This window comes from Lepidochelys kempii, chromosome 1, assembly GCF_965140285.1.
Source record: "Lepidochelys kempii isolate rLepKem1 chromosome 1, rLepKem1.hap1, whole genome shotgun sequence".
NCBI lineage: Eukaryota > Metazoa > Chordata > Testudines > Cheloniidae > Lepidochelys > Lepidochelys kempii.
The window spans coordinates 48,473,218-48,496,627 of record NC_136380.1 but is presented as its reverse complement, the minus strand read 5'-3'; the positions used below and the strand labels follow the sequence as shown (position 1 = coordinate 48,496,627).

General features: G+C 40.8%; 1 protein-coding gene across 6 annotated transcripts in view; it reads right to left on the bottom strand.

Annotated features, from left to right (window-relative positions):
- Positions 1-23,410, bottom strand: part of B3GLCT (beta 3-glucosyltransferase) — a 142,524-nt gene that overhangs the window by 46,141 nt on the left and 72,973 nt on the right. For all 6 annotated transcript variants that reach the window (XM_073341270.2, XM_073341285.2, XM_073341250.2 and 3 more), the window contains exons 6-8: positions 14,061-14,172; positions 1,298-1,434; positions 177-240 (exon numbers count right to left, since the gene is read on the bottom strand). In XM_073341270.2, coding sequence (XP_073197371.1) covers positions 177-240; positions 1,298-1,434; positions 14,061-14,172 — 313 coding nt within the window. The remainder of the gene's footprint in view (positions 1-176; positions 241-1,297; positions 1,435-14,060; positions 14,173-23,410) is intronic.

Below are 23,410 nucleotides of genomic sequence, written 5' to 3'. Positions count from 1 at the left end.
ACAATTCTACATATTATAACACTGAAAAGGAAGGAAAAAAATATACAGGTCCAGAAAGTTCAAAACTTTTAATAACCTTAAAAAGTCTATTATTTAGGCTTCAATTTATCAGCATTTAAACAGAAAATGACAAGGTTATTTTCTTACATGTCTCACAGGAATAGAACATGGCTTACCTCATGTTTTAAATCTATTGTAAAGTCTGACTTAAGTGGTTCACTTTTCAGCTTGTTTGCAAGCCTGTACAATAAACATAATGAAATTTACTTACTTCATAATATAAGAACAAGAGTAATGTAATGGAGACAGCAACAATTTTTAAACAAACTTGAGATTTTATTTATGTCTATGAAATGTCAAATCATTTTCTAAGGGCTTCTTGATAATGAGCTGTTTACACATGAGTTGCAGGAATTTAGCAGATACAATTCCAAAATAGGCTACAAATGAACTAATTCTTTTAGAAAACAATATTTGCAGTGTTATTTTACTATACAACCCTCCTTCAACATTTAAAAAAAATTAAGCTAATTCATCAGGAATTTGAGAGGTGGGGAGTCATTTGGGGGCTGGGGGTTCTTGACTGCAAAAAAAATCACACTTCTGGATTTATTAGAACCAGAAAATGTTTACATAAAATAATCTGGAATGGAAAGCAAACATCTGAACATAGCCTGCTGCTGTGAGTACTAGTTCTTAGCAGATGCCTCTCAGTGTCAATTTTGCCTGCCCAAGAAGAAAGTCTTCAATAGGAGAGGACCTGCAATCCAGCATCACATTTTTAACATTCAAGGAGACAATTTTGTGCTTGCAGCTGCTTAATGATAGCCCCTTGCTCACTAATCTAAGCTTTTTCTTCCTATTTGTGCTCCCATTTGTAATATTTAAACATTTTCCATTTATGAATATATACTTTTACTGCATAAAGGTGCATAAGACTTTAAACTTCACACGGTACGTGAAATCAAAGTGTATACCAAAGAGACAAAGTTACATGCAAAAATATATTTCTGCACATATGTATTTATGAAATTTTAATTATTTATTATTATAATTTGTGTTTGCAAAGTTTCTTTTGTGTGTTTCGGTATGTGGGATGAGGAGGGAAGGCATTTTATAAGAAATAGTAGTATTTTAAATTTCGTGTAAAACACTAATCTGTGCTCAGTCATTGCTCCTTAAAATAATATTGCTTAGTGTTTATATAGCTTTTTATATCTTCAAAGCACTTTACAAATATGAACTAATTAACTATAAATAAAACAATTTTAGAAAAGATTACAAATTAAATTCTTACTTGTTTACAAGCGGAATGCTAAGTGCCCAGCCAGCAGCAAAATCTGGAAATTTAAAGATTGTAGGATTTTCAGCAAAGGCATAATGATGTATTATTGTAGATTCTTCATCATACAATGCTTTTCCTAAGAACCATTCCTGTAAAGAAAGGTGGGATATATCATTTTGCTCATCTACTGCATTGCTTTAATAAAGGAAACAGACAAAAAACAATATTCATACTGAATAAAATGAACCTGAGAGAGAGGATGTGTTGTTTGTAATGAGACTGACTAAAATTACATTTGTTTGCTGATGGTGAGAACTGAGGAGGAGAAAACAGGGGAGGGAGAGAAAATATTTTAAAGATGCACACGCAAAGTACTTCCAAACCATCAGCTCCCTTTGGTCCTGCATCGCAGCAGCTTCCCCCTCAACTGAGGACTGAATAAGTCTAATACTACATTCGATGAAGTGAGCTGTAACTCACGAAAGCTTACGCTCAAATAAATTTGTTAGTCTCTAAGTACTCCTTGTTCTTTTTGCGAATACTGACTAACAGGGCTGCTACTCTGAAACCTCTAATACTATTCTGAGTGTTGGCTAGAGGGTGCACCATATCCTCACAGGCTGAATCCACATCAAATTTGGAATCCATGTCCGTCAATCTTCAGTTATGTTTCACTAGTGATTTTTTCAGGCAAATATATTTTAAGTACCCAATCCCTCAAAAGAATAACTGACCGAAGATGACCAGAGTCTGTTCTAAGTTTTACATGAATGAAGCGGTAGAATAAGAAATTACTTATAACAGAACATTACAAAAAGGGCAGTTCAAGACACGATTTATTGTGTCGGGAGATATTTAATAAACTTAAATGCTGGTACTTTCCCTGACATTAATTTTAAATAGCAAGACTGACTACTCACATGCCTAAAGTTAATTTCACATCTAAGTATTTGCAGGACTAGGACCCTAAAGAGGATTTTTAACATAAAACCAACACCTAAGAAAGGAATGGATCAGTATCCACAGCTACAGGGCCAAAAAGTAATACTAGGAACATTTGGATCATCTCAAGCAGTGGTTCAACAAAAGCTTTTTAATTGTAGATATTATTCTATGTATTGTTGCAGTGCCTCATGGCCCACACTGTTTGGCTTTTGACAATTTACAATATAAAATTACAAATTCTTCAGGTAAAATGGACAAAGCTGGGTTCATAATTTCATCACAACATACAAAATGTCACGTAGTGTTATTTAGGTCATAGTAAAGATTGTGTCAAAATTCCAGTCTAAACCCCATTTTCCATCTGTTTATAACTTTCAGAAAAAAATAATCACTCTTTTTTTTAAAATTAGTCTTCTGGAATATATTTTTTTGATACTAAACTTTTAGATCTATTAGACAAAAAGAATATATTTAAGCAGAACATTAAGAAATATTAAGGCAGGACACCCCAACCTCAAGACATCCTTCCCTTCTTCTCAGCAGCCATTTGTACAATTGCATATGGAAAGGCTCCTAATTCTCCAGTTCCCATAATCCCTTGCATCTCTATACAGGTGCCAAACATGCTCCCCCATCTGATTCCCTAGTCAAGCCAGCTTCTACCAGGACAGAAGGAGGTTAAGGGTGAAAGGCTTCTTGACATTCCCTCCACCGAAGTCAGAGGGGTTCCTACCATCCCCTATGCTCTTAGGCACTGAGTTTTATCCCACCAACAAAATAAGTCCATTTTTCTTTGTTTACTATCAGTGACAACAGTATCCACTGGAAAGCTATCTAGCAGATAAAAATATTTGAGGAAGAATGGAAATGGATAGAGATGCAAACTCTTGTGTATAAAAAGGTACTATTCTGAGTAACAAAATCACTCTTTAAAAGAGAAACCATACAAAACATTTCCAGTCTAGATTTAAGGCCTTAAGGGTTGAATCATTTTGATGCTACATACATTCTATGCTATTTGACAACCAGTTTCAGTAAATTATTTCTAACATTTTCATACTATGGTAACATTTAGCGACTCTCGTCAAGAGCAGGCACTGTGCTAGGCAATGTGTAATCAGAGATGTCACTCAATTTAATCAAATCACCAGAAACAATATGCCCTGGGTAGTGTGGAAAGGCTCACTCTGTGGTATTATGGTGCAAAATGGAGAGCCCTCATGGTTGTATTGCTGTATAATATTTTTCTATACAAAAGCTCATGGCTGTAATGATTATTTTTCAGTCTCTGATATTTACATGACAATGATTTGTGATCCTGCTAAACTTCCTAAATAAATAAACAGACCAAAAAGTGGTTCTTATACCAAGTTAAGACCAAAGCTGACTGTGAAAAGTTACAAAAGGTTCTCACAAAACTGGGTGACTGGGCAAGAAAATAGCAGATGAAATTCAATGTTGATAAGTACAAAGTAATGCACATTGGAAAACATAATCCCAACTGTACATACAAAATGATGGGGTATAAATGCCACTCAAGAAAGATTGTGGAGTCATTGTGGATTATTCCCCGAAACCATCTATTCAATGTGCAGTGGTAGTCAAAAAAGCTAACAGAATGTTAAGAACCATTAAGAAAGGGATAAATAAGACAGAAAATATCATAATGCCACTATATAAATCTACGGTATTCCCACACCTTGAATAGTGTGTGCAGATGTGGTCACGTCATCTGATAAAGGATATACTAGAACTGGAAAAAGTACAGAGAAGGGCAATAAAAATGATTAGGGGTATGGAACAGCTCCCTTATGAGGCGAGATTAAAAAAACTGGGACTGTTCAGTTTAGAAAAGAGGCGACTACGGGTGGATATGATAGAAGTCTGTAAAATCATGAATGGTATGGAGAAAGTGAATAAGGAAGTGTTATTTACCCCTTCACATATTTACCCTCCTACACAGGAACAAGGGGTCACCCAATTAAATTAATAGGCAGCAGGTTTAAAACAAACATAAGAAAGTATTTCTTCACACAACGCACAGTCAACCTGAGAACTTGTTGCCAGGGGATTTTGTGAAGGCCAAAAGTACAAGTATGTTCAAAAAAGAAATAAGTAAGTTCATGGAGGATAGTTCCATTGATGACAATTAGCCAAGATGGTCAAGGACACACCCCCATGTTGTAGCTGTCCCTAAACCTCTGATTGCCAGAAGCTGGGAGTGGACGACAGAGGATGGAAAACTAGATAACTGCCCTGTTCAATTCAATCCTTCTGAAGCATCTGGCCTTGGTCACTGTCAGAAGACAGGATACTGGGCTAGATGGACCATTAGTCTGACCCAGCATGGCTATTCTTATGTAATTGTGTATTTTAGTTATGCTAAAATAACCTATAAGAACTACTTCCCATGGTTCCTGGGTGTAAAAACCATACATTATTTTCCTTACTCTATAAAAAGTAGAAAATGAAAACCATTGGTATAAAATTTTCATTAGAATATTGTGTCTGCAATATTAACCCACCAATCAACAACAGCAAGTACATTCAAAATTACATCTGATATTCTACTCTCAAGTGTCTTCTGTCACATCTAAGTATTGTATTCCATATTATAGTTTTACAAGGTCATTGATGTGCACTGGATTTACAGAAATTATGGTTGTACATGCCTCTTGTTAGTTTATTTGTTTTAAATTTTAATATTTCTTTTTTGGCAGAATAAATTCAAGAAGAGAAGGAGTAGGCAGCACTGAAAGTGAAGTGTTATAGTGTGTTAAGCATACAACATCTCACAGGTATCAGAACTGCAACACAACTGAAAAATGGAGCAAGTTAAATACAGAGCATCAGCTTCTAATTTTGAACTCTTCCTAGTGTCACAAACTAATTTATTTAAAGGTGAAATATAAAGCTAATGTTTAAAGGTGTTTAAGAGCCAAATCATTAACAGAATGCATGCTGATTTAAAATTTAAATATTTACATTTTAAAACAAAAGTCCATTTATCCTGTGACACTCTATCCCATCACAAGCAGATTGTGATGTCAACAGCTCATGCAGGGGAGCTAGATACATGGTGTCATAGCCTGATCCAGTGCCCTTCTGTAGGAACACCAGTCTGTTGTGAGTAGTCTGAATTCTGGGGCCCAAGTGCTTCCAAGCCAACTGGGCCTAGGCAGTCTAAGTCAATGTTTCTAGCTCTGAGGCTGTAGACCACATTCCCAGAATCAGACTTCTGGTCTGACATTCTTCTTTGAGATGTGAGGCACTGCTGCACAAGTTCCTAAAATCGATGTCTGAGACTTCCCAAGCCCCCCAGCTGCTTCCACATGAGCCCCCAGAGCTCCAAATAGGCTGCAGGTGCTCTGGGCTTCTAGTTTAACCCTTTCAAGAATAACATGGCAGGAAAGCAAGGTACACATGCTTAACAAAGGAATTTAACCACAGCGACTATACTCTTGAAGGCACTCAGAAGTTCTAACTCTTTGAAAAGTTACGGAGGTCCTGAGAAGCACTCCCTCCCTTGTCTGATCTTGCCTCTTCTGCAAGTCTGAGGTTTGTCAGCATTACCAGTTGGGCAGAGTTCCTCCTGCCCTTTTCAATCCTGCACGTCATGCTTCCAAGTGGCAATGGTCAGTCCCCCCTGCTCAAAGCAGTACCCAAATCTTATGTATGGTCTCTCTTCTTTTCCAGGTCCCCAGGCTGAGATGCTGCAGATCCACCTGCCATACTGGCACCCATGTATAGAAAATCCATAGTTTGATGGAGTCAGAGCCAGAAGCTGAGACACAAAAGTGATGGCTCCAGTTTGCTTTGTGATGGTTTCTGAGTGATGGTGCTTCAATGAGGTGGTCAAGCAACTTTCCTGGATGGGGCACCTATTTGGAATTCAATTCAATAAACTAGCATTGGGCAAGATTAAACGTGTTCTACCCATAATATAAAATGGAGGTGCTAATACAAAATGGAGTTCACAATTTGATAGACATATTCCACGTCATCACATATGGAGCCATGAACCCACATTTTGGCAGGTAAACAGCAATTCTTATATATTTATTAGGGCTGCCAAGTGATTTAAAAAATGTATCGTGATTAATCACGCAATTAAAAAAATTAATCACAGTTAATTGCACTGTTAAATGATAACAGAATACCATTTATGTAAATATTTTTGGATATTTTCTACATTTTCAAATATACTGATTTCAATTACAACACAGAATGTAAAGTGTACAGTGCTCACTTTATGTTTGTTTTTTATTACAAATATTTGCACTGTAAAAAACAAAAGAAGTAGTATTTTCAATTCACCTAATATAAGTACTATAGCGCAAACTCTTTATCATGAAAGCTGAACTTACAAATGTCGAATTATGTACAAAAAAACCTGCATTCAAAAATAAAACAATGTAAAACTTTAGAGCCTACAAGACCACTCAGTCCTACTTCAGCCAGTCGCTCAGACAAACAAGTTTGGTTACATTTGCAGGAGATAATGCTGCCCGCTTCTTGTTTACAATGTCACCTAAAAGTGAGAACAGACATTCTCATGGCCCTGTTGTAACTGACGCTGCAAGATATTTACATGCCAGATGCACTAAAGATTCATATGTCCCTTGCATGCTTCAACCACTATTCCAGAGGATATGCATATGCATCCATGATGATAATATCCAAAGCAGAGTGGACTGATGCATGTTCATTTTCATCATCTGAGTCAGATGCCACCAGAAGAAGGTTGATTTTCTTTTTTGGTGGTTCGGGTTCTGTAGTTTCCGCATCTGAATATGGCTCTTTTAAGACTTCTGAAAGCATGCTTCACACCTCGTCCCTCTCAGATCCAGACCTTGGGTCGCGCGCTGTAGCTATTTTTAGAAATCTCACATTGGTACCTTCTTTGCATTTTGTCAAATCTGCAGTGACAGTGTTCGTAAATCAAACATGTACTGGGTCACGAGGACCAGATGGTATTCACCCAAAAGTTCTGAAGGAACTCAGATGTGAAATTGCAGGACTACTAACTGTAGTTTGTAACCTATCATTTAAATCAGCTTCTGTACCAAATGACTGGAGGATAGCTAATGTGAAGCCATTTTTTAAAAAGGGCTCCAGAGGTGAAAACAGCTATTACAGGCCAGTAAGCCTGACTTCAGTACCAGGCAAACTGGTTAAAACTACAGTAAAGAAGAGAATTGTCAGATACACAGATGAAAATAATTTGTTGGAGAAGAGTCAACATGGTTTTTGTAAAGGGAAATCATGCCTCACCAATCTACTAGAATTCTTTGAGGGGGTCAACAAACATGTGAACAAGAGGGATCCAGTGAATATAGTGTACTTAGATTTTCAGAAAGCTTTTGACAAGGTCCCTCACCAAAGGCTCTTAAGCAAAGTAAGCTGTCATGGGATTAGAGGGAAGGTCCTCTCATGGATTGGTAACTGGTTAAAACATAGGAAACAAAAAGTAGGAATAGATGGTCAGTTTTCAGAATGGAGAGAGGTAAATAGTGGTGTTCCCCAGGGGTCTGTCCTGGGCCCAGTCATATTCAACATACTCATAAATGATCTGGAAAAAGGGGTAAACAGTGAGGTGGCAAAATTTGCAGATGATACAAAACTCCTCAAGATAGTTAAGTCCAAAGCAGACTGCAAAGAGCTACAAAGGGATCTCACAAAACTGGGTGACTGGGCAACAAAATGGCAGATGAAATTGAAAGTTGATAAATGCAAAGTAATCCACATTGAAAAACATAATCCCGACTATTCACATAAAATTATGGGGGCTAAATTAGCTGTTACCACTTGTCATAAACATACAGCTAAGGGTAGCCTAGAATTCCTCCTTACCTGTAAGGGTTTAAGAAGCTCAGATAACCTGGTTGGCACCTGACCAAAAGGACCAATAAGGGAAAGAAGATACTTTCAAATCGGGGGTGGGGGGGAAGGCTTTGTTTGTGCTCTGTGTTGTGAGTTCTCTGGGGAAGCAGAGAAGCATCAGATCAGAAAACTCCTTCTCCTAAAATCATCCTAAAATGAGTCTCAATATTGCAAAAAGAGTAAGTAAATAAGGCAAGTCGCATTAGATTATCTTTTGTTTTTAGCTTGTGAATTTTCCCTATGTTTAGAGGGCCGTTTATCCCTATTTTTTGTAACTTTAAAGTTTTGCCTAGAGGGGAATCCTCTGTGTTTTGAATCTGATTACACTGTAAAGTTATCTTCCATTCTGATTTTACAGAGGTGCTTCTTTTACTTTTTTTCCTTTATAATAAAGTTCTGTTTTTTAAGAATCTGGTTTACCTATTTGGTTGGTATATTATTCTCAAGCCTCCCCAGGAAAGGGGGTGAAGGAGCTTGGGGGGATATTTTAGGGAACAGGAACTCCAAATGGTCCTTTTCCTGAATCTTTGTCTAACTCACTTGGTGGTGGCAGCAGTACCCATCCAAGGACAAGGAAGGATTTGTGCCTTGGGGAAGTTTTTAACTTAAGCTGGTAGAAATAAGGTTAGGGGGTCTTTCATGCAGGTCCCCACATCTGTACCCTAGAGTTCAGAGTGAGGAGGGAACCTTGACACCACTCAAGAGAGAGCTCTTCATAGAATCATAGAACTGGAAGGGACCTCGAGAGGTCATCTACTCCAGTCCCCTGCACTCAAGGCAGGACTAAGTATTATCTGGACCATCCCTGACAGGTGTTTGTCCAACCTGCTCTTCAAAATCCCCAATGATGGAGATTCCACAACCTCCTTATGCAATTTATTCCAGTGCTTAATCACTCTGACAGTTAGGAAGTTTTTCCTAATGTCCAGCCTAAATCGCCCTTGTTGCAATGTAAGCCCATTGCTTCTTGTCCTATCCTCACAGGTTAAGAAGAACAATTTTTCTCCCTCCTCCTTGTAACAACCTTTTATGTATTTGAAAACTGTTATGTCCCTAAACAAATCAAATTTTTTCAGTCTTCCCTCATAGGTCATATTTTCTAGACCTTGAATCATTTTTGTTGCTCTTCTTTGGACTTTCTCCAATTTGTCCACATCTTTCCTGAAATGTGGCGCCCAGAACTGGACATAATACTCCAGTTGAGGCCTAATCAGCGTGTAGTAGAGCAGAAGTATTACTTCTCGTGTCTTGCTTACAATGCTCCTGCTAATACATCCCAGAATGATGTGTTTGCTTTTTTTGCAATGGCGTTATACTGTTGACTCTATTTAGCTTGTGATCCACTTTGACCCCCAGGTCCCTTTCTGGAATACTCTTTCCTAGGCAGTCATTTCCCATTTTGTAGGTGTGCAACTGATTATTCCTTCCTAAGTGGAGTATTTTGCATTTATCCTTATTGAATTTCATCCTATTTACTTCAGACCATTTCTCCAGTTTGTCCAGATCATTTTGAATTCTAATCCTATCCTCCAAAGCACTTGCAACCCCTCGCAGCTTGGTATCGTCCACAAACTTTATAAGTGTACTCTTTATGCCATTATCTAAATCATTGATGAAGATATTGAACAGAACCAGACCCAGAACTGATCCCTGCGGGACCCCACTCATTATGCCCTTCCAGCATGACTGTGAACCACTGATAACTACTCTCTGGGAACGGTTTTCCAACCATTTATGCACCCACCTGATAGTAGCTCCATCTAGATTGTAATTTCCCTAGTTTGGTTATGAGAAGGTCATGCGAGACAGTATCAAAAGCCTTACTAAAGTCAAGATATACCACATCTACTGCTTCCCCCCACCCACAAGGCTTGTTACTGTCAAAGAAAGCTATCAGGTTGGTTTGACATGATTTGTTCTTGACAAATCCATGCTGTTATTTATCACCTTATTATCTTCTAGGTGTTTGCAAACTGATTGCTTAATTATTTGCTCCATTATCTTTCTGGGTACAGAAGTTAAGATGACTGGTCTGTAATTCCCCGGGTTGTCCTTATTTCCCTTTTTATAGATGGGCGCTATATTTGCCCTTTTCCAGTCTTCTGGAATGTCTCCTGTCTTCCATGACTTCTCAAACATAATTGCTAATGGCTCAGATATCTCCTCTGTCAGCTCCTTGATGCTCTAGGATGCATTTCATCAGGCCTTGGTGATTTGAAGACATCTAACTCGTCTAAGTAATTTGTGACTTACTCTTTCCCTATTTTAGACTCTGATCCTACCTCATTTTCACTGGCATTCACTATTTTAAACGTCCGATCGCCACCAACCTTCTTGATGAAAACCAAAACAAAGAAGTCATTAAGCACCTCTGCCATTTCCATATTTTCTGTTATTGTCTTTCCCCCTTCATTGAGTAACAGGCCTACTCTGTCCTTGGTCTTCCTCTTGCTTCTAATATATTTGTAGAATGCTTTCTTGTTTCCTTTTATGTCCCTAACCAGTTTGATCTCATTTTGTGCCTTGGCTTTTCTAATTTTGTCCCTACATACTTGTGTTATTTGTTTATATTCATCCTTTGTAATTTGACCGTGTTTCCACTTTTTGTAGGACTCTTTTTTGAGTTTTAGATCATGGAAGATCTCCTGGTTAAGCCAGGGTGGTCTCTTGCCATCGTTCCTATCTTTCCTACGCAGTGGGATAGTTTGCTCTTGTGCCCTTAATAATGTCTCTTGGAGCCACTGTGGATAGTTCTCTGAAAACATCCACTCAATGTGCAGTGACAGTCCAAAAAGTAAACAGAACGTTGGGAATCATTACGAAAGGGATAGATAATAAGACAGAAAATATCATAATGCCACTATATAAATCTATAGTATACCCACACCTTGAATAGTGCGCGCAGATCTGGTTGCCACATCACAGAAAAGATATATTAGAATCTGAAAAGGTTCAGAGAAGGGCAACAAAAATGATTAGGGGTATGGAACAGCTTCCGTCTGAGGAGAGATTAAAAAAGACTGGGACTTTTCAGCTTGGAAAAGAGATGACTAAGGGGGAATATGATAGAGGTCTATAAAATCATGACTGGTGTGGAGAGAGTAAATAAAGAAGTGTTATTTACTCCTTCTCATAACACAAGAACTAGGGGTCACCAAATGAAATTAATAGGCAGCAGTTTTAAAACCAACAAAAGAAAGTATTTCTTCCCATGACACACAGTCAACCTTTGGAACTCCTTGCCAGAGGATGTTGTGAAGGCCAAGACTATAACAGAGTTCAAAAAAGAACTAGATAAATTAATTGAGGATTGGTCCATCAATGGGTATTAGCTAGAATTGGCAGGGATGGTGTCCCTAGTCTCTGTTTGCCAGAAGCTGGGAATGGGCAAGAGAGGATGGATCAGTTGATGATTACCTGTTCTGTTCATTCCCTCTAAGGCACTTGGTGTTGGCCACTGTCAGAAGACAGGATAATGGGCTCGATGGACTTTTGGCCTGACACAGTGTGGCCATTCTTATGTTCAGAGAATCTCTAGTTTATAATTTTGTGAAAAATAAAAATATTAACTATTAACTAAATTTTACTGAAAGTACCAATATCACTTATTCAATGCACACAACCACTCCTTGTGGTTGATTTTTGAACGTGCTTTAAATTTACACTGGAACCCCATTTATCAGATCTAATTAGGACTGGGGCCAGCTCAGATAATCAGGAGAAAGGGCAAAGAGCTAAGTGTTCCTTATTTTAAGATGGGGAGGGGGAGTTCGGGGCAGTCAGCCGGAGCCCCAGCCACTGTCAGCTCCAGGTGGCTGGTGGTTCGGTTTATACAGAGACCCGGATAACGGAGGCTTGGATAAACAGGGTTCTACTGTATATCAATAAAATGTTTTCAATTGATAACCATATATATTGTGGATAGTGAAACTAAAGTTCAGCGTTTCATTTTAATTATGCAAAACCACGGATTTTATGGGGGTTTTAATCGGAGAATTTGGATTTTTTTTAAAATCACAGAAATCTAGGATCCCTGGTTATGAGACTACAAATAGCATTTTAAAAACTCTATGTTATTAAGGGTCTCACATTTTAAAAGTGGTTGTTTAGAAGAGAGGCTATGCCAGATGGCTGTAAAGAAAGTGTATTTCTAAACAAAGTCCCACACTCATACCCGAAGTAAGGCTTCCCTCAGCCCTTGAACAAAATAACAGTAAATGAACAAGGCCAATTCCTGCCAGTTTCCCAAGTAATATAGAAGTATGGCTTCCTTCAGCCAGTCAAAGTAAGGATATCAAGATGCGTGTTTTTCAGCAAGTCCCCCAAAATACCAGATCAACAGTCCAACTCATGGCTCCCTTCTAACACAGCCTCTGTGGGCAGGGCAGTAGTCAATTGAGCAGCTCTTCCTTGATGGCTTTGGGTCTGGTCCTTTGTTCCAAAAGCTTCCTAACCCCTTTTCTTCTTGGGCAGGTATGAAAGATTACTTTTCTCTTAGGAACCAACCAGCCTAATAACAAAGAATTGTCCTACCAAATCAGACCAGGGTCCACCTATTCCAGTTTTCTGTCTGGCAATGGTCAGTGACAGCTGCTTGAAGGGAAGGTGCAAGAATCCCCAAAGTAGACTGCCACCCACTCCTCCTATGGCTGCTTTGTCGTCATGAGACCCACCTAGAGAAATCTCCTTTATGGTCAATGTAACAGGGTGCTGGCCAGGAGGTCCTGGCCAGGCCCCTGTTAGCCCAACTCCAATTAAGGGGCATTAATTGGGGCTGGCTGGGTATGGCTCGCCTAAGGGCTTGATGAGAAACACCTGCGGACCTTATTAGCCAGAGGGGCTATATAAAGCTGGCAGGAAGGAAGCAGGAGGGGGGAACAGGAAAGGGAGGAGCCTGTGGCTGTAGGTCCCTGCTGGCTGAGGAAGGTAGCTGTCCCCCAGGGAGTTGTGTTGAACAGACTGTATATTGATGGTGGTGGGAAGTGACACTGCAAATAAAAGAGCACTGGTGCTTGCACTCTAAGCGGTCTCCAGCTGATTTGTGGAACGAGCAGCGAAGGGCTCCGTTACAGCCAACTTTAGCAATTCCTCCAAGGCAGGACAGGTACTCATACCTTTTCATACCGCAAGCTTTAACACATTCCCTGCTTGAATGCGGGGCATATACTTCCTATGATAAGCTATTTAGATTTCACACACACACTATTTTGTAAGCTACGAGCCATGCAAGTACTGGTCTACAATGGAACTCTTTATAATAGAAACAATTATAACTTTAAAAAATAACATTTTATATTCATCATTTGGTATTTTAAATGAATTATTTGTAGGACTCTGTGTCTGTCACAGAGGTCGAGGAAGTCACTGATTACGTGACTTTCCGCAACCTCTGTGACTTCTGTAGGGGCCAGTGTGGCTGACCCTAGGGCTGCCCAAGCAGCTGGCTCTGGGCCGAGGTGCTCAGGTGGCCCCTGGGACATCCACACCATCCTTCCTGGGACAGCCAGAGCAGCTGCGATCCACAGCTCCAGACAGCTGTTCCTAAGCAGCCGGCTGGAGCAGCCACAGTCTGCTGGCTCTGGCAGCAGTCCCCAGGTGGCCGGCCAGAGCAGCCATGGTTCCCAGCCAGCCATCTGAAGCAGCAGTGATCTGCGGTCCCCGGCAGCTGGTACCCTCGCCCCAGCAGCGCCCCCCTCCCCCAGTGCCACCCCCAGCAGCGGCCCCTCCCCCCAGATTTAATCACAGGTATTTTTAATATGTCATGGACAGGTCCCAGACCGTGAATTTTTGTTTACTGCCCATGACCTGTCTGTGACTTTTAATAAAAATACCATGACTAAATCATAGCCTTAATTATTTGAACTAGTTTTCCAGTGTTTTTATCCAATACAAAAATCTCCTTCAAGCACATTCAAAAGATTAGACATCTGATGATTTTTTATTTCACCTTAGACTTGTCAAATCTTCTAAGTGTTTCCAGCAGCTTAACAATTTGTATTCTTGTGTCTTCTTCACAGAAGAAAATCCATGAGGAGTTTCTACCATAGGAAGCAGAGAAGCTAACAAAAGAAAGAGGTTGGTTTACTACAAGATTGACTTCTGAAGAGATTACAAACCTGAAGTAAAACAAAGAAACAAAATCCCTGCTAACTGGAACTCAATCCCTCAGCCAGATGGACCCCAAAACAATTAGTGTCAATGCAGGATCATGGACCATAACCCATATGCAGTGAAATGTAGATGTCTACTTAAGGGAAACTCAAAGACCCTGCTCTCGGTTCCAGACTATCTGCCCATAATCTGCACAGAGATGAATGTGGATGTGCAGAGTAAATAAATTCAGAGTTCTCCAGGTACTGGTACATAACCTACTTCCCCTCCATCTTACCTTTCTTCCATAGAATCCCCTTGTTGGAAGTCTAACAAACAGAGCAATAACCTTAGAAGTGATACTAGTTGGTGTTTTAGCAAAACTGCCCTGCACTAACTATACTAGCCCCTGAATCTAATGGTGTTTGTGTTCCTTAACTCAGTTAAAAACTGCACAGATGGAAGGGATTTCCCTTCACTGAGGTTTAGTTAGGCAGGCAACAACTAATCACAATGCAGGATTCTCAGCCTCTCCAGGAGGATCTTCCCATTTTTCTCTCAGTCAAATTCTTCCACAACTAAAATATCTCTTAGCCAAATAATGCCCCCCTGTACTCTTAAAGGTGCTTTTATTGTCCTTCCTCTGGGAGGGAAAACAGTGCCTTCTGGATAACAGGAAACAATTAAAGATGCATCAGTGGAGCAGTACTGCACAAGAGAATAATGTCTCGTGAACGTGTGGTGGAACTCTATGTAGATGCTTTGCAAATGTCAGGTAAGGGTATTTCCTGAATGGATGCCACTGAAGTTACTTATGCTCTTATAGAATGAGCCCTCATCCCATGCAGAGAGGAAGATACCACAATTGATAACAGATACAGCCAGAGATCAACTTAGAGACTCTGTGGAAGGAAACAGTTTGACTTTGGACTCATTCTGCTGTAGTGAGGAATAATCTAGGTGATTTTCTAATTGGTTTAGTCCTTTGCAGCTAGAAGGTAAGAATGCATTATTCCTCGAGGGAATGAAGTCTCCTCTTTTCCCCCAATCCATGTAGTTTCAGGAAAAAAAAAACCCCCACAGCAAAGTGGATTGATTGGTTTATGTGAAACTCTGAAATTACTTTGGGGGGTGAATTTCAGATGCAGCCATAAAGAGACTTTCTCCTTATGGAATATAAGGTATGGTACATCAGCGCTCCCAGCTCACCTTCCCTCCTGGCTGAGGTGATGACCATAAGGAATGCAACTTTAATTTATAAGTGAGAAACGGTTTGAAGGGAGGCTTACTGAGTGCCAAAAGAAGAAGGTTTAAGTCCCATTGAGAAGTATGTTTCCTTGCTGCTGGAAAAGTTCTGATTAGGCCCTTTAAAAATCCGTTAATCAGAAGTGAGTGAAAATTGAATAATGTCTGATGGTGGATGGCATGCATAGATTGCTGTCAGGTTGCCTCGTATAAAACTGAGGGAAAGCCCACCTGTTTTGAGAGAGAAAAGGTAGTCCAAAATGAGGGAAATATCTGCTGACTCAGGAGATACATGTTTCTGCTGCGGTCAGATGGAGAAATGCTTCCACTTGGCTGAACAGCATATCTAGTGGAATCTTTTCTGCTATTAAGGATGGCTTATACAGCTTGAGAGCAGACATGTTCTACTGCTGATGCCCATCCAAAACTAAACCATGAGATGAAGCGCTTTGGGGTTGGGATGCTTGATCCTTCCCCATTTCTTGACCCAGAAGAAGGGTAAGGACTGGATGCTGATCGGAGGACATTTGGAGACTAAAATTATCTGGATCAGCTGGAGGCGATGAGGATGATTCATGCCCTGTCTTGACAAATTTTCTTTAAGACCCAAGGTAGGAGTGGTGAGGGAGGAAAGGCATAGCTCAGATGGCCTGACCAGGGGAGACGGAGAGCATCACCCTGAAAGTGTAGTCTTAGAGCTCCTCTGGAACAGTATATGTTACATTTCTTGTTCGTTTGGAAGGCAAAGAGATGCCAGGTGGGAGTCCCTCATTAAATAAAGATGTTCTTAACTACCGAATCATCCAATTCCCACTCATGATCAATGGTGAAATGCCTACTGACGACGTCCACCAATACATTCGGAGTTCCTAGAAGGTCAGCTGCCATCAGGATGATTTGATTCCTGTTACACCCATTCTATATAGCGATTGCTTTTACACACAAGGGAATGGATTTCACCCCTTCATGTTTGTTGATGTAAAAAGCAGTTGTCATACTGTCTGACATTATGAGGACATGGTGCGACTAGATAAATTGCAGAAAAATCTTGCAAGCGTTTCAGACTCAGTGTTCCAGAAGGTTGATGTATATCCTGGCCTCCTGGGATGTCCAAGTGCTCTGTGCCATATTACTGTTTATGTGGACTCCCAGCCTGAGAGAGAGAGGAGTCTGCAATGATCATCTAGTCTGGCGAGGATAGTAGGAAGGGGACACCACACATCCCTGATGGAAATCCTTCCCCATCACACACTGGAAGGAATTGTTACCATGGTATTTATGCTGTGTTTGGTTGGTGAATACACTGTCTGGAACCACACCTGAAGGCAATGTAGGTGGAGTGAGCTGAATGGGCTAATGAAAGTGCAAGAAGCCATGTGCCCCAGGAAGGAAAGACAAGTACTGTCTGGAGCTCAAGAGTTGCACATAACCTGATCTATCAGGTCACTCATGGTGTGAAACCTGTCCCTTGGTAGATAAGCTCTTGCCGTGACTGAATCTAGGTTGGCCCCTACGAAATCTATAGTCTGCATCGGAGTGAGGACAGACAGACTTTCCCAAGTTTACACTGACTCCTAGTGAAGAAAGTAGTTGAATAATTAATAAGGTCAACTCATAGGCTTCCTGATGTGTCCTAGCACTGAGAAGCCAATTGTCAAGATAGGGAAAGATGGTGAAGCTGTTCCATCTGAAATGCACTACTATTACCAGAAAGACATTGAGGGCAGTGGTGAGGCCGAATGCAAGTACCCCTGTACTGGACGTTACTGGGGCCCACCATGAATCTGAGAAAACACCCGTGGGCAGAGTGAACATGTGAAAGTAAGCATCCTCCATATTGAGAGCTGTAAACCAAATGTCTTTTTCCAGGGAGGGATTATTGACACCAGAGTGACCACGTGAAATTTCAGCTTGTGAATAAAGTGACTGAAAAGATCGAGCATAGGTCTCCAACCTCCCTTCTTTGTGAGGACTGTGAAGTATAGAGTAAAAAATCTTTTCCTTGGTGTTGAAGAGGTACGCACTCTATTGCTCCTCGCTCAGAAGGGATTCCACTTCCTGCGTGAGAATGGTCCCTGAAGAGGGGAGGGATGGGGGTTTTGAAAGACAAAGAGAAGTAAACTCAATTGCATAGCCACCCTGGATGATAGCTAATACGCACTTGTCCCTTACGGCACTCCAGTTATGCAAACAGAGAGCAAAATGATCCCCGAAAGGTATGTGTAGATCGGGTAATGGTGGCATCATTAATAGTTTGCAGCTCTCAAACTCCCGTCAAAAATATCTTTTTGCTGGAGGATGGGATTGAGATGGTGCAGCAGATGTGGGAGATGCAGGGAAACAAGACTTCTGTACTCTTTGTCTCTTATGAGGAGGGTCATAAGATCATTGGTGATAAAACTATTGAGATGTTGGTCTGTCTGTAAGGCTGCCTTTCTTTGATGCCCTTTTTGGGGCAGGTGTCTACATTCCCAAGGAATGGAGGATGGCCCTGGAGTCCTTTAAAATATGAAAGAACTCATCCATCTTTTCGTTGAAAAAGTGGGCTTCATCAAAGGGCAAGTCCTCTACAGAATTTTGGACCTCCCTGGGAAATCCTGACGTGTGTAGCCATGACTCATGGCGCATCACAGTGGCTGTTGCTATTGACCTAGATTATGTGTCTGCTGCATCAGCTGCTGACTGAAATACAGTTCTCTTATCTTTCTCAATAAGACCCTGGAAGTGGGCACTGTCATGCTGTGATAGCTTGTCTATAAAGTCTCAATTTAGAATAGTTCAGATAGTGATATGTAGCCAACAATGCTTGATAGTTCACTGAGGCAACAGGATAAGACAACAGGCTATATATGGTCTGGTTTAAAAGTAAATTACTCATTCGCCTTAGGCAAGTAATCTGAAAGTTCAAAATGAAGAAGCACTTAACCTGATGAATAAAGCGGAAAATGTTTTATAATAAAATTTGAAATTATAGTTGACATTTCTGGGCCCCCTCTATTACTAGAATGTTACAACAAGGTACTGTCCACTTGTAAGACTTACCATCTCATGTGGCGAAGCTTCACTATCAGGGATTATAGCAAGGATGCTACTGTAATACCTTATTTATCTAATTTCTTCTCTCTTTAGCTAAGGCTGGCCTTAAAAGACCTTATTCACCTTTAAAGCTCACTATCCATTCTTGAGATCTTGCTCACACAATCTAGCTAACTCTCTTTGAAGCAGACAAGTATTCACTGCATTTGCTTTTGGTAGCAGTCATAAACAAATATACTTTAATACTAAGTAGCTGGCCTGCTACTATGTGGAAGATACAAATCTGAGTCCCAGACCAGGAGGGGTGGGGAACACTACTGAAGCTGGAGGGAGGATCAAGCATAGCTCACTAGCAAGATCACTGAAGGGTTCTGGAGAGAACCATCTCTGGACTCCCTTTTAGTGAATGGTGGAGGAGAAAAAATAAAGTGAGAAATCTCTTTGCCCTTTCCCCTTCCCAGAGGAACAGAAACACTAAATATGAGAAGGAAAAGCTCAGAACAAAATTTGTTTCAGATCCAAAATCAGGAGAAAAAACAGCAGCTACCTGTAGGGTCATCTCAGACATTGTATGTTATATATTATGATATGAGAGGGTACCTTGTCCAGTAATTTTTCTGACTTCTTTAGTCGTCTTCCTATTTCCATATGTTATTCACAATATTCTTCTCAGACATTTGTGATGAAATGCATCCAGGTTTTGTATATCTTTCTCGGTAAATTGCCATGTCTCACTGCTATATGTTGTGACAGCAATAACAATTGTACACATTCAGTTGTGTCTTGAGGGAGATGTTTTTGAGTCTTCCAAATGCAGCGTTTGCCCTCCCGATTCTTCTTCTTATTTCCTCGGAACTAGTACCATCTTGGCTGATGGCACTTCCAAGATACGTAAAATTGTCCACCTTCTCCAGTTTCTCTCTTCAATTTTGATTTCTGTCCCTATAGGCTTATCCTATGACTTTACATTTATTTGCATTGTATCTCAAACCTATGCAAGAATGGCAAATGTGGGTAGCCCAATGTGCAGCAAAGCATGGGATGGACTAAGGTCTATACAACTGTAAAAGTGGGAATGACAGATGATGATGACCTACAATACAGAAGCAGCATACGGAAGTCAGCTTTGATAGATCGTGAGCTGTACAAACCCAATGTTGATATTGCAGCACTTCAGGAAACAAGACTTGCAGATGCTGGTTTTGTCCAAGAGGCCAATTATACCCTCTTTTGGCGAGGTAAAATCTGTGAAGAAACTCATCTGCACGGTATCAGTTTTGCTGTGAGAAACAAGTGGGTAAAACTCGTAGAAACACCCAATGGGAAGTCAGGAAACCTCATAGTCATGTATGATGGCCTGAAGAAAGCTCTCGGTCCCACTGTTGACATGGTTGCCCCTCTCAAATCGCACAGTGGTGAAATCATTACAGATAAAAGGAAGCAGTTGTCTCATTGGGTTGAACACTATTCGGAGCTATTCGCACAAGAAAGAAACATCACCAGTAAATCACTGGACCAAATACCAAGTCTACAGGTCATGCCAGAGCTAGATGTGAAGCCCACTGTAGAAGAGCTAAGCAAGGACATTGATTTGCTATCAAGTGGCAAGGTTCCTGGAAAAGATGGCATCCCAGCAGAAATCCTCAAGTGCGGGAAAGACAACCTATTACCATATCTTTATCAGCTGCTACTTAAATGCTGGAAAGAGGGTGAGGTACCACAAGAGATGTGTGATGCAAACATCATCACTTTGAATAAAAATAAAGGCGAAAAGGGCAACTGCAACAACTTCAGGGGTATCTCGCTACTAAGTGTAGCAGGAAAAGCTTTCACGAAAGTCATCTTAGTTCGCCTACAACAGCTAGTGAATCGTGTCTACCCTGAATCACAGTGCGTGTTCAGGGCTGGAAGATCAACTATAGACATGATATTTTCTCTGCGTCAACTCCAAGAAAAGTGCAGAGACCAAAACTGACCATTGTGCATCACCTTTCTGGACCTAACCAAAGCATTTGACACAGTCAGCAGAGCAGGTCTATTTGCAATAGAAAAGATACAATGCCCACCAACCCTGTTAAGTCTTATACGTTCGTTCCACAACATGAGAGCAACTGTCCAGTTTGACAGGTCCACTTCGGACAGCTTTGAGATGGAAAACGGAGTGAAGCAAGGATGTGTTCTTGCCCTTACGCTCTTTGGAATGTTCTTCTCGGTACTCTTGAACTTTGCATTCAAGGACATGAAAGATGGAGTGTATCCCCACGCAAGATCAGATGGGAAACTCTTCAGCCTGTCCCGAATTAAATCAAAGACAACAGTCAAAAGGTGCTAATCAGGGAACATCTATTCGCTGATGATGTTGCCCTCATAGCCCACAATGAAGATCTACTACCAGAACTCATGGACTGCCTTTCAAGTGCCTCTCACGCATTTGCTCTCACCATCAGCATCAAGAAAATGGTTGTATTAGGACAGGGGGTTCCACAAGATCCTTCAATTACCTTAAATGCAAACCAGCTAGAAGTAGTCCAAAAGTTCAGTTATTTAAGTTCCACAGTGACCACCAACTTCTCACTGGATGATGAACTAAATGTTCGCACTGGAAATGTTCGCCACCACCTTTAGCAGACTAACTAAAAGACCATGGAACAACTCAAAGCTTACCATCAAGACCAAAATGCTAATGTACCAAGCCTGCATCCTCAGCACTCTCATGTATAGTGGGGAAACATGGACAACTTATGTTCATCAGGAGAAAAGGTTAAACAGTTTCCACCTGTGTTGTTTACGCCACATACTCAACACCAAATGGCAGGATAAAGTCACCAATGCAGAGGTTCTTCAAAGGGCAAATGTAACTAGTGTGACAGCCATGCTCAAGCGAAGACGACTGCTCTGGCTGGGCCATCTGAGTAGGTTGGAAGATGGACGCATACCCAAGGACATGCTATATGGGGAGGTATCAGAGGGAACAAGAACAACAGGATGTCCAAAGCTTTGCTATAAAGACACATGCAAGCAACATATGAAGGAATCTGGAATTGATCCTAAACAATGGGAAATCTTGGCAAGTGATCATAACAAGTGGCGCTATCGTCTCCATCAGGGAATCGGAGTCCGTAGGAAGTAAGCAGCTCCCAACCAAGATACATACATTTACAATAACTGCCAAAGATCATGCAAATCTCGGATTGGACTATTCAGACACGTGAGACATTGCAAACCATCTACATCATACGCTGCAACTCCCACCATCCGTTGCAGACGACAGGATGCCAACAACAAGGTCTGTACAACTGTAACAAAGTGGGAATGTTCTTAATGTTTTCTCTGAATACTGTGTGTGCCTCCGTTTCCCCACTGTGTTACTCAAGTATTTGGGTGGTGGGATAAGGATGTGTGACCTTTGCAGAGACTGCTAGAGTGCAGGAGTGACTGGCAACTGATAGCCAGACCCATCCTCTGCAAGAAGCCAGCCAAAGGTGTTGGAGAACAAAGAGAGAAGTGGAGGCAAGGTCATGTGTTTGCCTGAGAAACAGACAAAGGGTGGAGATGGAGCAGCTGGGCATGACAGAGGCTGGGCTGCCAGAAGCAAGTCAGTCTCCTGGTTTGGGACTCGGGGGCAGAACCCAGGGCTCTGGGCTCTCTATCTCCCCCTGCCCAAGATGGACTGTGCTGTAACCAGGAGTCTCATGATCATTATTGTTTTCCTTAGAGCCCCAGCTCATGGAGTCAAGTGGATACGTAATGATTTCAGCCTTCATTCTTAAAGAAAAATGAAGTTTCTAACCCTCGTGGCTGTGGAGAAAGCTTCAAAATGTGACTCCAGTGAACCCTCAAAGCTCAAAAAGCAGAAGGCAAATACAAAGAACACCAAACTTATTATTTTTACATAATCTCATGATTCTAAAGTCAATCTCATGTTTTTTTGTGAACCTGCTTCATGATTTTTGAATATTTAGGGTTAGCAAGACTGTCAGAAAGTGACTTGAAAATGTCAGTTTCACTCCTGTTTAAAGTCAGTTTCTAGTCTAGTATTTGTAGGGGGATAATATCCCTAGAGCCCAAGGCAGATTCAGTACAAACTCACAGGGCCTTGCCCAAGTAGGATATTTCCAAAAGTTAAATGATCTATTCCAAGCTTGGTGAACTGCAAAAAAGTGATAGAAAGTAATCTAGATTTTTCTACAGTTGTTAGAATTGTTGTGTTCAAGAGTTAGTAACAAAGTAAAAACATACATTAAAATGTTAAACCTAACCAGTGTCTCTTAAGTGACCTGACACAAGATGTCAGAACATGTTAGTATTAGACCTAAGTGGGTCTAATATTTATTTAATTTTCTTCCTTTATATAGGAATTAGATGAAGTGCTTCTGTCAGCTAATTTCTAAGTTATTATCTAAAAAAAAAAAGTTTTCAGGTGCCTAAGTAGCCCCTGGACTCACAGTTAAAGTTGCCCCCCTCCCACCAAAATCTGAAATGGTGCCCCTGGCTGTCACTTCCTGCTTTCTTTACTAACAAGATCTGTTCTATGTTGTGTTGACGATGACTAATAAACCCTTCTGTTTCACAACGGTGGCTGAGAGTCACTGCTGACTGCAAAGCTGGGGGGCATATAAGGCTTCCCCATGTGTCCCATTCAGGTGGACTCCCTGCAGGAAGTTCACCGTATGAACAGGGGTGCTGAACACTCCGAGGTCAGACCCAGGAGGTGCTAAAGAGGAGGAGGCTTGCCCGAGTGAGAGTATGCCCAGAGGGGAGACACACTGCACTACAGTCCTGTCTGACTTCATTCAAAGTGGTTCCAAAGCACTGAGTCTGTGACTCCATGACAACAACAGATTGAAACAATTATGTATGTGGATGTATAAGAAACACCTTGTCTCCAATATATGTTTGCAAGACCAATTCAATAATACAAAGTCT